General features: G+C 41.4%; 1 protein-coding gene across 1 annotated transcript; it reads left to right on the top strand.

The window, feature by feature from the left end:
• Positions 1–132: 132 nt before the first annotated feature.
• LOC143282429 (5-taurinomethyluridine-[tRNA] synthase subunit GTPB3, mitochondrial-like) lies at positions 133–16335 on the top strand. The gene is made up of 8 exons (XM_076588068.1): positions 133–443; positions 1300–1435; positions 3292–3445; positions 5942–6014; positions 7314–7457; positions 9349–9514; positions 12282–13106; positions 15468–16335. The coding sequence occupies exons 1-8, from the start codon at positions 137–139 to the stop codon at positions 15703–15705; spliced, it is 2043 nt and encodes a 680-aa protein (XP_076444183.1). The 5' UTR covers positions 133–136; the 3' UTR covers positions 15706–16335.
• Positions 16336–16646: the final 311 nt, after the last annotated feature.

Raw genomic sequence — 16646 nt, 5'->3', positions numbered from 1 at the left:
TTGTTGTTGTTGTTGTTGTTGTATCTTTTTAGTTAAAAGATCGTTGTACTTCTATGATGACATCATCAAAATATGTGATGTTAGCTTCAGAAAGTACAATTTCGGTAAAACGACACACGTGGGAGAGTCAGCAAGCATGCTGGTGAAAACATTCAGCAAACTGTTGAATTTGTCCTGGCAGCGTGCGAGGACGCTCGCCCTCCCAGCGAGAACTTTGACCAGCACGAAGCCCACACTTTCAAAGACCATATTCGCTCTGTCGTCGGGTCACGGCCGATGTGGCGTGGCTGTGATACGAGTATCGGGTCCGTCATGTTCGGAAGCGTTAAGAAGACTGTGCGGGCAGCAGACATTGCCATCTGCTCGACAGGCCGTCCTGAAACGGTTGAGGGACCCTAGTACTGGGGAGATGATTGACAGGGGGCTGGTGCTCTGGTTCCCAGGTCAGCGGAGCGTGATATGATCCTTTATTTATCATGTGATGTTATGTTACACGATGACACACAAATCCCTGTGGCACATGTTAGGTCTTAGGATACACTCATAGTAGTATAGTGGTTCATAAAAAAAAATTAAAAAAGTGTTGCAAATACTAAGCACGATTCTGTAATACATGAGATATAAATGCACACACATGCATGCATGTACAAGCATGTGCACACACATGCATGAATACTTGATATAACTGTGCACTCGAATGTGCACTGACATGCATAATCAGTTAATTATTAAACACATAACTGTGCTCCCCCAAAACTCCCACCCCAGTCCCTTGTTTCTCAAGATGGAAGCATGCATCTATAGATCTATCATGTATAGATTATCTTTCAGTCTACTCGAAGGTTCCCCAATTTGCATAATGCACATACATGCAAACACACACATGTAATATCCAGTTAATGACATGCATTATTATACTTTTGCTTGATTTATTAGTGCATAATGCACATGCATGTAAACACATGCAAGTAATATCCAAGTAATGACATGCTTATTAGTTCTTGTAAAATATTCTGTCACACTACACACTTGAGAGAGCATGCACACGTGCGCGCGCGCACACACACACACACACACACACACACACACACACACACACACACACACACACACACACACACACACACACACACACACACATCACATCACATCACAACACACACACACACACACACACACACACACACACAGAGAAAAACATTACATAAAACATTTTTTTAAATTAAAAAAAACCTGCATGCTCATGCTTTTGGATTCCCTGTCAACTGTTTAACAGTTTGATGGTTTAACATCCATCAGGACCAGGCAGTTTCACGGGGGAGGACTGTGCAGAGTTTCATGTGCATGGGGGCACAGCTGTGGTGTCGGCCATGTTGGAGGTACTGGGATCACTGCCCGGCCTTCAGCCTGCAGAGCCAGGCGACTTCACAAAGAGGTGGAATTTTTGCACTGTTTTTTTTCTCTTTGTATTTTATGATGATGATGATATGAGCACTTATATAGAGCCTATCCTCGTCTGGAGACCAAGCTCTAAGCCCTTTACAAATAGTGAATACAAAGTCATTTGCACAACAGGCTGCCTACCAGGGTTGATCCGACTGACAGCTGCCATTTGGGAGCTGCTTGTCATTGGTTTCCAGTATCAGTCAGTCAGGTTTCAGTCACACATGCATATATCTTGTTTCCATAACTCACCAAACGCTAACATGGATTACAGGATCTTTGACATGCATATTTGATCTTCTGCATGCAGGGGGTTCAGGCACTAACAGGTCTGCACATACGTTCACCAGGGATATCAGAAAAATCTCCACTGTTACTGAGATTCCAACCCGGGACCCTCAGATTGAAAGTCCAACAGCAATCCTGAAGAGCCATTTCAGAGAGCAGTGGAGACGGGCGCAATAGCCGAGTGGTTAAATCGTTGGACTGTCAATCTGAGAGTCCCGGGTTCGAATCACGGTGACGGCGCCTGGTGGGTAAAGGGTGGAGATTTTTACGATCTCCCAGGTCAACATATGTGCAGACCTGCTAGTGCCTGAACCCCCTTCGTGTGTATATGCAAGCAGAAGATCAAATATGCACGTTAAAGATCCTGTAATCCATGTCAGCGTTCGGTGGGTTATGGAAACAAGAACATACCCAGCATGCACACCCCCGAAAACGGAGTATGGCTGCCTACATGGCGGGGTAAAAATGGTCATACACGTAAAAGCCCACTCGTGTGCATACGAGTGAACGCAGAAGAAGAAGAAGAGAGCAGTGGAGAAATAAAACCAAGCTGAATCGGTGGAGGATGCTCTCTTGACTTTAAACAGAACACAGCAAGTAGCCCTCTTTCGACTGAGAACTGGACATTGTAGGCTCCTTTCACACCTCTGAATGCCCATGTGGCACAGGTTTGCAGACACCAGAGCACTTATAAGTCTGCCCAGCTTTTGGTGCTCTGAGGAGGGAAACCTGGCCCTGTGTGGTGGAACTTCAAGAGAAGCTCTGGGGAACACCTGCTGCACTGCACGCGGAGAACAGCAGACTTTGCGCTGCAGAACGAAATGACCATCTGACAGCATGACCTGGGCAACACAGAAGAAGAAAGAAGAAGGAAGTCCAACACATAACCATTTGGCTGTTGCTCCCATCAATATGAAAATTATGAATAGAAAATTAGAATATATTGACTGGTGCTGCAGTTGAGTGGTTAAGCATCTTTTTAGAAACGTTGGTAATGTCTAGCATTTTCGCAAAGTTAACTTCAGAATGACGTTTCAAGAGTCTTTCACCTGCTCATGGTTTTTTTCTTCTTGCATTATTTTACTGTTCAGTGTATGACAGTAATTAACAGCTTGCTGACAGCAGATCTCCCCCAACCTTTTTTTTTTTTTTTAAGAAATGAAATGTTTAGCATCTTTGCAAAGTCATTTCATCTGTTCTTATTTTCATCAACTTGTAACAGCTGTGTGTTGATGAGGTACTAATGTAGCTGTTATGCCAGTATAAAAATGTAATCTTTTCATGTGCCAATGTAGTTCCAGAACTAAGTGCCCACCAAGTCACCGGAAGTATTCTGAACTTTTCAGTAAAAAAACCCTTCTCTTATAAGTCAAACTGGGCAACACCTCTCCCAGATTCTAGGACAGATAGCTTAAATTGATTCCTTCCTCCAAAAGAACTCAGACCTAAAACGTCCAACATAAGAGACTATATGGAAAAGAAACGGAACTCTGTGTGTGTATGATATGTGTGAATGATAGCACAAAAATGTGACAAGGTGTATGTTGAATTGTGTGGCAGAGCATTCATGAATGGAAAGATGGACCTGACGGAAGTAGAGGGACTGGGTGACCTGATACACGCCGAGACATCGGCACAGCGACGACAGGCATTAAGACAGATGGAGGGACACCTTGGCAACCTGTACAGCGACTGGAGGACAAGAATCCTGAAGGTGTGTCACCACAGTTTGATGATTCCATCCTGTGTATGTTGTTCCGAAGTAAAGTTCTCTTGGATGGGTCTCCTTATTTTTTGCTCTCTCTTAATTGTAACACACTCTCACATGCAAATCGCTGTCACCATCATACATTTTTTTTTCTTCCATAAAACAACATAGACTGATAGAGTTGTTTGACGGAGTCCACTTTTGCTGTTGTTGATCTTTCACCAAATCTTCACTTTATATTATTAATTAATTCTTTATTTACGTACATGGTCCTTTTTTTGTGTATAAAATAACTATAAATGTATATTTTGTGACAGGCATCTCTAAAACCATGAACTGATGATGGTTACTGAGACAGGTACAGTTTACAAAGTGGTTAAAACATCAGACCCCCCACTCTGTCATTCAGATTCTGGCACAGTGCTGTGGGTTACGGCTGATGATATTTCCTGTTTTCTCAAACCAGCCAGTGTGGCAAAGTTGTTAGCATCATGGACAAATGGCTGGGTGGATGCAGTCTTGATTCCAAGCGGAGGTGGGTTTTCTATCCCACAGCTGGTTGCTAACCAAAGTTAAGTGTGCCATGGGCTTAAATAGGAAAACTGAAACCACACACTCAAGCATCATCCACTTCTCTGATGCTTCTTTGGGTGTGTTGCTATAATTTCCTGACCAACACTGCAAGTGTCTGTATCTCTCGGGCCTTTCTGAAGCTGGGATATCATTATGACAGGAAGCGTATAGTACAGCCCTGTCATATAGTCCCAAAACCTAAAAATGGACCTCCATAGCAGCATTGTCATCATCATCATCCACTTATCCTCCTCCATCATCAGTGATATAACAAAAATCCCATATTATGTTACCTTTTATGCCTCGCTCTGATGGTGACCTGAGTTTCGATACCCTTCGACTTCCATGCTTGTGGTGAGTCCTGTCAAGGTCTTAAGTGTCAGCAGACTTGGGGGTTGGAGGGAGACTGTCATTGGAGAGACGTGAAGGCGGTCTCCACTGTGGGGGAGGGCATGGGGGGATGTTCACTCAGTCTGGCTTTGCAACTAAGCCATTATCGTCATCAGTAGGGGGCTTAGTGGGTGGTGTCCTAAGTGTGTTAAATCAGAACACGCATTACTGAACACCACTGAAGTGGCTCAGCGTCAGTGCAGGGTCTCATGTGTGTGGCCTCCTGGTGACCTAACATTGATGGTTCCTTGTGGATTGCTGATACTGGAACTGTGACAGATTAACCTGGGTTTGGGACTGGGAATGAGTGGTGTGGGATTAATGCTACTGAAATGGTGCAGATGATGGGGCAGCAAAAAAAACCAGAAAAAAAGCCTTTCTGTTTACCTGTTTGACATTAATGTGTGTCATAAATTTTGGTGTCATATTTTTCAAGTTTACACACATACAAGAAATATAATGTGCACATAGAAGATAGTGAGATTTATGTCACCATTCAGTGGGTCATTGAAAAATAAACATACCTGGCATTCTGAACATTTAGTGTGGCTATGTAAGTAAACAGAGTAAAACTAATCCTTTATTAAACAACAACAAAACAAAACAAAACTGACATTGGGAAATAAATGTATGACTATGAGGGAATTGTAGGTCATATACAAGCAGGAAGAAGGTTCAAGAGAAATGCAAACAAGTGTCGCTGTGAGACAAGCAGAGTGTGATATTTCAGAAAAAAGTCATCGAGATAAGTTTTCAGAAACCACCTGGTTTGGTGGCCTACTTGTAACATGTCCACTGAGAAAGCGAGAGAATCTGAGCGATCAAGATCAAATCCTACACTTGCGGGTATTTTCTTTCTTCCAATAGACCATAAGTAGTGGTATGGTTGTTAGTCATTCAGATTAGACGATAAACAAAAGTCCTGTGTGTAGCATGCACTTGGCTCACATTAAAGACCCCATGTCAAAAAAGTGGTTAACCCGGGTGGAAAATTATATAGAAAAATCCAATTGATAGTAAAACAAATACACTTGCAGGTAGGAAAAAAAAGAAAGAAAAAAGGGTGGCTTTGCACTGTGGTGATGCTCTCTCCCTTTGGAAAGCAGCCTGATTTTATGCAGAGGAATTAATTGTGACAAATGGGTAATACAATACAGTACAATACAGTGCAATGCAATGCAGTGGATATAATACAGTACAATATCAGTATCAGTAGCTCAAGGAGGTGTCACTGCGTTCGGACAAATCCATATATGCTACACAAGCAGATGCCTGACCAGCAACATAACCCAACGCGCTTAGTCAGGCCTTGAGACAATACAGTACAATGCAATACAATACAATACAATACAATACAATACAATACAATACAATACGTGACTAATGTAGCATTGATCGCTGCTCATGTTTCTGCCTGTCCAATCACAGGATTTTTTCTTCTTTTTTTTTTAATGTGGCTTCATAGTATACTTTAGATTTTATTAGTCATGTTGATCTTTTCGTTGTGGTTAAAATCAGATTTTATTTTTCTCTTTTCAGTGCCTTGCGAATGTTGAAGCCTTCATTGATTTCAGCGAAGATGAAAACATTGAAGAAGATGCTTTAGATTCGGGTAAACAGTTTGTTTCTGTCCTTCTTTCTGTCTGTCCTTCATATTGATTATTTTGTTTCATTTCTCAATCTGTGTTTAGTCTTTTTTGTTGTTGTTGTATATAACATACAACAAAACCACCAACTCTTTAACTGGGCAAAATGTACATATGCTCAGATTGATAATCATAATAAGCATGTTAATTTCACATACAAAAAGAAAAATGATTTAAAAGAATGTTTTTTTGGTGTTCTGACTATATTAATAAACTGTGTAAATGATGGTATTTTTTTCTCAGGATATTTTTAGCTTCATTTTCTTTTATGAAGTATGCAGAGCAGGCACTTTGTCTTGTCCTCACAGCTTCATGTAAGTCAAGTGTCAGTTTTCCTGTCATTGTCTTTGTTCACTCTGCACAAAGACTGATGACAGTGATGTGTTAAAGTAGGAAGTTGTTGTTGGTATTGCACATGGTCAGTTTGCACTATCCCTTAAAATCATTATGTTGTATTATATTGTATTGTAATATCTTGTATTGCCTTGTGTTGTATTTTACTGTACTATATTGTTTTGATTAGTATTGCTATTTAAGTATTTTCTGCAACAACATATTTCTCTGTGTGAAATTCGAGGTGCTCTCACTGAAGACAGCATGTCGCTGCCATGCAGCAACACCCTTTCTCTTCTCCTTCTTTTCTGCCTGCAAGCATATTTGTTTTCTTGTCAAAAGGGGGTGGGTTTGGTTTTTTGTTGTTGTTGTTTTTTTAACAGACTTTTGCCAGGGACCTCCCTTTTGTTCCTGTTGGTTCATGTGTTGCTACATACAGGCCAACGGCTTATCTCATCTGAATGACTAGCACCCAGACCACCATATTGTGGGAGTAGGTAGGAAATACTGGCGAGTGCAGAATTTGATCCTGTGCGCTCAGATTCTATCGGTTACTAGGCAGACATGTTGCCACAAGGCCACCTCTTCACTGTGAAAAGAATGTGCTGCATTTTCTGGCAAAAGATCCAGACAGACTAGAATACCCTGTGACAGTGAGCAGGTTCAAATCAGTTGAGTTTATTGACAACAGCTAGGCATGTAAAAAAGCATGTTGCTTCATAATTTTATACATTTTGTGCTTGAACTTTTGAAAATGTTCTTTGAAAACTCCCTGAATTAAATTCTGAACAGAATGCATAAATCCTGTGTGATTTTTTTTTTTTTTAATTTTTTTTTTTTTAACTTTGTGTATTCTTATGAGTTTTTTGAAGTTCTTACAATGTGCTTGACTTGAATTTTTCTGCTTTTTTTTTTAACTTCTTTCTTCCCAGCCACTGCTGAAATTGAAAAACTGTGTGAGGAGCTTGAGAATCACCTGTCGGACAATCGTCGAGGGGAGCGACTGCGAGATGGGGTCCATGTGGCCATCATTGGTGAACCCAACGTGGGGAAGAGCAGTCTCCTGAACGCACTGTGTGAGTCTGTTGTTGGGTTCTTCTTCTTCTTCTTTGTTCGTTGGCTGCAATTCCCATGTTCACTTGAATGTATTAGTAGGCTTCTACTTGTGTGACTATTTTTACCCCGCCATTTAGGCAACCAAATTCTGTTTTCAGGGGTGTGCATGCTGGGTATGCTCTCGTTTCCATTACCCACTGAACGCTGTTACATGCGTATTTGATCATCTGCATGCGTATGCACACATGGGTTCAGGCACTTGCAGGTCTGCACGTATGTCGACCTGGGAAGTCACAAAAATCTCCATTCTTAACCCACCAGGTGTGCCAGAAATGGGGATCAAACTCAGGAAACTAAGTTGAGAATCCAGCACTCAAACCATTCGGCCACTCCACCAGTCTGCTGCTGGGTTAAAGGTTGAATGACCCTGAGCCTTTTATGACTATTGGGGCAGTAAATTCATATCCACTTTGTTTGAGGCTCAGTGTAGGAAGGCGGGTCCCAATCCTCACCTTCAGCTGTTTCCACCGAAGTCAGGTACCCATTCACACCTGGGTGGAGTGAGGAAGATTGGAGTAAAGTGCCTTTCCCAAGAACACGGTGCCATGCCAGAACCAGGCCTCGAACCCAGAACACTGGTGAACACCGTGTCAGAAGCCCAATGTCTTACCAATTTTGTCACTGCACCTCCTGTGCTGTGGGGTGCTTGCATGAAAAAGTCTTTAAAAAGATGAAGATTTTCTTGTCGTTTTTATTGCGATGATTGTCTTTTGCTCATGCATTTTCATTTAAGTGTTCACAGCTGTATGAAGGCTGACCAAAAAGCGCCATCAACTAGATTTTTCAGCATGTTCGTTTTACTTAATTCAGTATAATCTTTAAAGTATTTGTATGCAGTAAACACGTCAGTGTCCGTCTGTTTGTTCTGTCCAGAATTTATTTTTCCTTTCTTTTTTGTAGGCAGACAAGAAATAGAATATAACGTTGTCTTCATACCGCAACCAAACGCTAATCCTGACAACAGAAACTTTGTCCAGCAATGAACGAGTAATGACCCAAGAAAATCTTCCAAATCCAGAAGCTAAATGAAATGTGAAATCAGACAGAACCATGAGTAAATAGCAAAAGTTTGATGAAGGTTAACAATGAAGAGACATTGAATCCACTACGACAGTGTGTGTGCGTGTTCGTTTTTGTTTTGTTTTTGTTTTTTTGTTTTGTTTTTTTGTTTGTTTGTTTTTTGCTGTTGAGGTGTTGTGCGGAAGGGGTCAGGGAGAGGAAGGGTGACATTGATTTTTAGTTACTGTGATTTTTGTTGTGTATTATTTGGGCATTGTGATGTATGTGAATTGTGATTGGTTTTAAGTATTTGAGTTTTAAGCATTGTGACATGTTTTGAATCACTGTAATATCGGAGTCAAGGATTGTGATATGAGATTCCATCATTAAGGTATTTGATATGTATTTTGAGTGTTATTTTGTACATGATGTTTTTGTGTGCGAATACATAAATTACCGTTAGTTTTTTATGTCTGTGCAAGGTTATGTAGGGAAGTTGGCATCTTAGTGTTTAACTACATGCTTTACACATCTGTTTTTATTATTGTGTTGTGCAATTGAGCATATTTTACATGGAAAGTTGTTTTCTAATACTATTACTACTTCTTCTTGTTCTTATTCTTATTATCATTATCCATATTTTTATTATCATTATCATCATTACTACTACTACTACTATTTTGGTTATCATCATCATCATCATCATCATCAATAGTAGTATTCTTCTTGTTGTCATTATCATTATTGTTATAATTATTATTGTTGTTGTTGTGATTGTTATTGTTATCAGTATTATCATTATCATCATCATCAGTATGTTAATTATCTTTTTAATTCTTATATTCCGAGCAGGCCAGAGACCAGCGGCCATTGTGTCACCAATGGCGGGGACGACGCGGGACGTGGTGGAGACGGCCATTAACCTGGCTGGGTACCCCGTGTTGCTAAGCGACACGGCCGGCCTCCGGGACACAGAGGATGCTGTAGAGCAGGAAGGGGTGCGCAGAGCGCTGCTCAGGTCAGAGGTCAAGGGTCACGCAGACTTACTGAAAAAAAGTCTTAAGAATTTGTAGTAAAAGTAAAAAGAAAAAAGAAAGAAGAAAGAAATGTCATCTTTTTGCTTGGATTTTTGTGTATGTGTTCTGGAGTTTGAACAGATGTTATTGAAAAATTTGTGGGTTTTGTAGGCTGTGCTTTTATGATGTTAATGTTTTTGCTTTCATTGCCCTTTTTATGTGTTTGTTTCATCTTGCGTGCTTACTCAGTTTATTTTGAATATTGAATTTGGAAAATGGTTGAAGCTTGCTGCTGCATGCACTACAGCGCTTTATAAGTGTAAATTGTCAGTATTGTCATTATTATCATTATTGTTATTGGATTATTATATGCCTTTTTTAAGTCCTTAAAGTTCTCTTTAAAAAGTATGTAAGGTTTTTAATTTTGGTTCTGTATACTACTGGCAAAAAAATTAATTTTTGGTCAGTGATAGAGTGTAGGACAATTTTCCACTGCAGTTTAAAGGTAAAAGCAAAATGATAATTTTTGAAAACTTGGTCACAAAAGGATTTTTCCAGACTGCAATCACTGGTCTCTTCTATGTGGCAGATGACAATTCATGCTGGGGGCTTAAAATCGAGACACCTAGCCTTTCATACAGGTTCCTTACATTTTGGATCCTTTAGTCTTTCAAGTTTTTTTGTTTGTTTTTTCAAGAAGTTTTTAAAGTTTACGATTGAAAACCCTGAGGAGCAAGGTGGCAGAATGATTGAGACGTTTATCTGCCGATACAGTGTCCGTGAGGGTCTGGGTTCAAATCCCGCTCTCGCCCTTTCTGCCAAGTTCGACTGGAAAATCAAACTAGGCATCTAGTCATTTGGATGAGACGATGAACTGGGGCCCCCTGTGCAGCACACGCTTGGTGCGCTGAAAAAGAACCCATGGCAACATAAAATATACAAGTAATGAGGCCAGGAGATGAAATGATTAACAAAATAGTAAAGAGTGGTAACTCTCTGCATTCACAAGGTACACAACTTCCAAAAGTCAGTGCTGCTTACGCTACCGATTCAGCTTGCGCACAGGTAAATAAAAGGTACATTGGAACAAACCCAGACACTTCCTAAAAAAAAGGAAGCGCCGGGCCTGTCTTTATACCGATCATTTGACACATGCACACAGCAGCAAAGACAGAAGAAATGTGCAAACACAAATTAGCTTTTATTCAAGACTGGCATAGCCTCTTTAATCCTGAACAAGCCACACAGAACACATGGACAATGCAGAACAAACACATGGTTGCCTCAGTAGTGTAAGCAGCACTGACTTGAAGTTGTGTAGCTTGTGAATGGAGAGTTACCACTCTTTACTATTTGTTAACCATGGCAACATAAGTGTTGTAATTGTCCTCTGGCAAAATTCTGTAGAAGAAATCCATTCTGATAGGTACACAAATATACACGCATGCACTCATGGCCTGACAGGCGTGTTGGGTTATGCTGCTGTCAGGCATCTTTCCTAGCAGTGTGTATGGATTTGTCTGAACGCAGTGACGCCTCCTTGAGAAACTGAAAGTAAAACTGATTAATAGCCTGTAGGGAGCATGGTGGTGGAAGAAATGGGAAGGTGGTGAGGAGCAGACATGTTTTTTGTGTTGCTTTTTTAATAATAATTTTTTTTTTTTTTTTTTTTTTAATGGTTAGGTTTCTGGCTGCTCCATCAGCTGTGCCAATTCCATGGCACAAGCAAATAAAATCATATTGCTGATAGTCCAGCCAATCACAAAAAGGTTCAGCTCAGGCATAAAAACCTGTCAGTTGTAGCCAGTCAGAGAGAAGCCTTCTCAATGGTGGTTCAGTTAAAACAATGTAAAAAACACCAGTTCATCCACATTGTGTTCAGTTATTCACAAAGGCCTTTCACTCCAAAGGCCATCAACAGAATTTACAGAATTGTGCCAGAGGGCAACACTTTTGTTGCCGTGGGTTCTTTTTCAGTGCACCAATTGTGTGTTGCGCACAGGACCTCAGTTTATCGTCTCATCATCAACTTCCAGTCCCTTGTCTTGTGCCTTTGCCTTTGTCTGGCTCCAGGTTAGGTCTGTCTTTTTGGTGTCTGCCTAGAGGACTCTTCACCAGCTGTTTCTCAGTCTGCCTCTCGTTCTCTTCCCTCGGTGGTTCTATGTCAGGGCATGTCTGATGATGTTTGACACTGATTTTGGTAGTGTGTGCCAAACTATCACCACTTTCTTCCAGTTTTGCTTTCAGCTGGTCACATCTTGTTCAGTCTACATATGATTTGTTCTTGTTTTTTTGTGTGCAAATGACGATGTGTTCCTTCAGTTCAAACAGCTAAGACACAAAAATAAAAAACCAACCAAAACCCATTGTGACTTAATTTTACATTACTAAGACATGTCACAACCTGTGAAGGCTATGGTGAAGAGTTTAGGATATCAATTTCCATCAGGACCTGAAAAAAAGGATCTGGAGGAAGTTCACAGAACAGGGTCTTCATGGAACTAGCTGTGAATTGATTAGATCAGATATCGTGGCTGACACTAGTGACAGTATCTTGGCTGCTTTTCATATGCTGTTCTGTGAAATATACTTGTTATTTGGTACAAAAGATGATAAATAGATGTGGTGCGTGCGTTTGTGTGTGTGTATGTGTTTGTGTGCGCATGTGTGTGTGTGTTTACATGTGTGTTGTGTGTATGTGTGCATGTATTTTTGTGTTTGTGTGCACATGTGTGTGTGTGTGTATGTGTGTGTGCACTCTGTGTGCAGGGCGTCACAGGCTGACCTGAAGGTACTTGTGCTGGACGCATCAGTGGTCCTCCCGGCCAAACCTGATGTCTCCTGGACCCAGTTTATCTGTGATCACCTCAGCAGTCTGGGTTTGGGCCAGAGTTCAGACACCAGCTCCAGCACTTCAGAACTCCCCGAGTCTTGCTCCCAGCGTAGCGTTGGAAGCTCTGATCATGCTGGACTTTCGAGAATTGGTTTTCAGCACAACGTTCAGAGAACTGTGGTCAGCTCCCATGGCAAGGAGTTACTGGAGCAACATGTAGACATGGTTGCTCCCTGGACCAAAGGTGATGAACACAGAGGGCAAAGTTATGTTCCTGACACCACCACAAGAACCGGGCTACATTCACAAACGACTGACGCTTCAGTCAACAAATGGCAGTGTGTGAGAAACAGTCTTGCGGATTCTTCAACTGTAGCAAGTCGGTCGAGTCATGGTGTGTTGGAAAGTGATGGCAGTTCAGAGCTGTGTGTTGCTGAGAGCTGCACTCCAAGAGAGCTGGACGCAGAGTGTGGGAGGGAACGGATGGCCAGTGGTGCGGAAAACGTACAGAGTTGTGGTACTGTGGCGATGGTGGTCCCTGGCAGTATAACTGGCAGTACCATCCCTAGCAGTATGGTCCCTGACGATGTGGTTGTGGTGCTGAACAAGATGGACTTGGTGCAGGGGGAGAAGGGGGAGGAGGAGGGAGGGGTGTTGCCGCACGGTGTGGACGTGGGTGTGGACGTGTGCAGTGTGTCCTGCACCACCACTCAGGGCCTCACCACCTTCCTGTCCATCCTGGCTCAACGAGTTCAACAGCTGTGAGTAATATTTATATTGATGTTAATGATAATGATAATAATTATGATAATAATGACCTAAGTTCTTCGTTCCTGGGCTGCAACTTCCACTTTCACTCGTATGTACTCGAGTGGACTTTTATGTGTATGACCGTTTTTACCCCGCCATGTAGTCAGTCATGTTCCATTTTCGGGGGTGTGCATGCTGGGTATGTTCTTGTTTCCATAACTCACCAAATGCTGACATGGATTATAGAAGATGCAGCAGCAGCAGCAGCAATGACTTAACAAGTTCATCAGTTGTTCAACAGTGGGTGCGGTGGTAAAATGGTTAGAGCGATGGATTCTCGCCTGAGTTTCTTTAGTTTGATCCCAGATGCACCTAGTCGGTTAAGGGTGGAGATTTTTCCAATCTTCCAGGTCAGCTTTTGTGCAGACCTGCTTGTGTATGAACCCCCTTCATGTGTGTTCAGATGCAGAAGATCAAATACGCACGTTAAAGATCCTGTAATCCATGTCAGTGTTTGATGGGTTATGGAAACAAGAACATACCCAGCATGCACACCCTTGAAAATGGAGTACGGCTGCCGACATAGCAGGGTAAATAAACCAAACGGTCATACACATAAACTGTTTCATGCCTGTGTGTGTGTGTGTGTGTGTGTGTGACTGAAACCAGATTGAATGACACAGAAAACAAATGATGAACACCCAATGGTAGCTGTCAGTTGGCTCTACCCATGAAGGCAGCCTGTTTTGAATATGTCTGTTTGCTGAGCGCTTAGAGTTTTGTCTCTGACCAGAGAGAGGCATGATATAAGTATCCATATCCGTATCTGTCCTTATCATTCCATGTTCATGAACTGCATCTTCCACATTCACTTCCATACTGTATGAGTGGAGTAGGCTTTTTTTACATAGCTGTTCTTATCCCACCATGAACATTCTGACTTAACGTACACCTTTGGCTTCAGCAGTTCATTACGTTTAACAGAAGTTGCAAATGGACTAAAATAAATATCTTGAAACAGATAAATGCATGGATTGTTATCCCGTCTGCAGTCTGTAATGTCCCATTTTTCTGTAGAATTGGGATTCTAGATCTTGCACTTTTTGAGAAATGTATAAATTTACATTTGAAGATAATCATGACAGATGTTTTGTTGGTCTGTGGTTGCTGAGTGTTGAAGACCAGCAACATCTAAAAAAGCTTTCAAATGATCATGAATTGTTAAGTCATTAACCCACTGACCACTGAACTTTGGTAAGATATCACTGTATTTCAGTTTTAACTGCTCTACAGAGGAAGGTGGCAGAATGGTTAAGACACTCATCTGCCAATACAGAGTCCGTGAGGGTCTGGGTTCAAATCCCGCTCTTGCCCTTTCTCCAAAGTTTGACTGGAAAATTGAACTGAGCATCTAGTCACTCAGATGAGACAGTAAACCAAGGTCCCTTGTGCAGCCTGCACTTGGCACACTGAAAAAGAACCCATGGCAATGAGGGTGTTGTCCTCTGGCAAAATTCTGTAGAAGAAATCCACTTAGATGGGTACACAAATATATAAGCATGCACTCAAGGCCTGACTAAGTGCATTGGCTTTTGCTGCCTAGCAGATGTGGTGTAGTGCATATGGATTTGTCCAAACGCAGTGATGCCTCCTTGAGAAACCGAAATCTCTATTGGTAAGAAACATCAGTGTGGACTGCAATTTCTGCCTTTTGTGGGCTTTTTTTTTTCATTATGGTGTAATGATTTTGCTGAACAGCGGTGCTACAGTCCCAAGGGGTCCAAATCAAGAGTGGTGACATGACATTGTGACCTGTAATCTCAGTCTTATCTGAGTGAAGTGGATAGCCCTTCACTGATGATCATATATGTCAGCAGCAGTTGAGGGATTAAAGGAAAATAAAGGTCCATCTTTCATTGCTTAAAGAAGAGATGGTAGTTACCACCACAGGAAAATATGAGGTAGATTTGTTGCTTTCATTTGTTTGGGAGATTTTCAGTTTTCTTTGTTCAAAGTAGAGAGGCAGTTCTAATCCACCAGAAGACGACAGCATTTCTGTTCCATAAACTAACAAACACCAGTGACATTCTTCCTGTTTCCATTGGTTTCTTGACCGTTCACTGCGAGGTGATTCAGACACACACACACACACACACACACACACATCATTCATTTCAACACACGCATGCATACTCATACAACAGATGCTAACAAACATCAGTGACATTCGTCTTCTTTTCATTGGTTTCTTGACTGTTCACAACAATGTGATTTAGATGCATACACATCACTCATTTCACCACTCATACAACAGATGTGGAGAATGGGGTGAGAGTTTGCACATCCGTGACATGGTGGCGGTGTGTTTGCAGGTGTGGAGACCCCCTGGCAGGCAGCCCCAGCCTCACCCACAGCCGCCATCGTGCACACCTGACCCTGTGCCGGAACCACCTGCATGTGTACCTGGGCCAGGTGGGTAGGGGGGGCGACACGGTCCTTGCGGCACAGGCCCTGAGACGTGCAGTGAGGGAGGTGGGGAGAGTGACGGGGGCTGTCAGTGTGGAGGACGTGTTGGACGTCATCTTCAAGGATTTCTGTATTGGGAAGTGATCTTACTTGTTGGGTTTTGTTTGAAGAAGCGTGTTTTGTGTGGGTAGATTGGTGGGTTGTAGCTGTTCTCCCCCTCACCCCCTTGTTTATTGGTGGGTTTTACATGAAGTGTTTGTGTGGTAGACTGGTATATTTCAGGTTTTGTTTTCCTTTTTGCTTTTGTATGAAGCAGTGTTTTGTATGGGTAGATAGGTGGGTTGTAGGGTTGTTGTTATGGTGGGTTTTGTATTAAGAAGTATGTTTTGTATGGGTAGACTAGTGAGTTTTTGTTTGGTTTGATTTGTTGTGATTTTTAGTAGTTTTTTTTATTTGTTTTTTTTGTCCTGAGTTTGTTTCAGTAGGTTTTATATGAAGTGTTTAAATGGGTGAATTGGTTTATTATGTTTTGGTTTTTTTTCGTGTTTGTTGGATTTTATATGAAGTGTGTTTTGTACAGGTAGATAGGAAGATCGTAGGATTATAGTTTTTTTTCTTGTTTTGGTGGGGTTTTATGAAAAAGTTTGGTGGGGTTTGTATGAAGTGTGTTATATGGGTAGATTTGAGGGTTGTGAGGAGAGAGTATTAATGTTATTTAAACAATGTATCTTTGCAGCTTTTGTTCAATTTTGGTGATTTTTTTTTTTTTTTTTTTTTTTTTTTTCACTATTTGGGGTAAAGTGATTGTGTAGATTCAGAAAGTACAGGGGTTGATGGGTGGTAAGAAAATGTAAGATTTTGTTTTTGAAATTTTTAATGATGACCTCTGGCAGCAAACATTTTCTGGCTGGTTCATAGCATGAAGAGTTGTTTCATCTGTTACATGGTTCATGTGTTGCTTTTGTTTCATCTGATAGTGGTTGTAGGAACTGGAAGGCATTTTTGTTTTTGGTCATATAATTATGTTTGTTGGGGTGTTTTTTTTAAGAATTTCAGAAGTTTTATTGTTAAAGTTTTACTGTTTT

Source organism: Babylonia areolata, chromosome 5 (assembly GCF_041734735.1).
Source record: "Babylonia areolata isolate BAREFJ2019XMU chromosome 5, ASM4173473v1, whole genome shotgun sequence".
Lineage (NCBI taxonomy): Eukaryota > Metazoa > Mollusca > Gastropoda > Neogastropoda > Buccinidae > Babylonia > Babylonia areolata.
This window is presented reverse-complemented; position numbering and strand designations above follow the sequence as displayed.

Coding starts and splice junctions, on each gene's coding strand:
- LOC143282429 (XM_076588068.1), top strand. CDS start 137: ATGCTGGTGAAAACATTCAGCAAACTGTTGAATTTGTCCTGGCAGCGT. Junction 444..1,299: donor GCTGGTGCTCTGGTTCCCAG/GTCAGCGGAGCG, acceptor AACATCCATCAG/GACCAGGCAGTTTCACGGGG. Junction 3,446..5,941: donor GGAGGACAAGAATCCTGAAG/GTGTGTCACCAC, acceptor TTCTCTTTTCAG/TGCCTTGCGAATGTTGAAGC.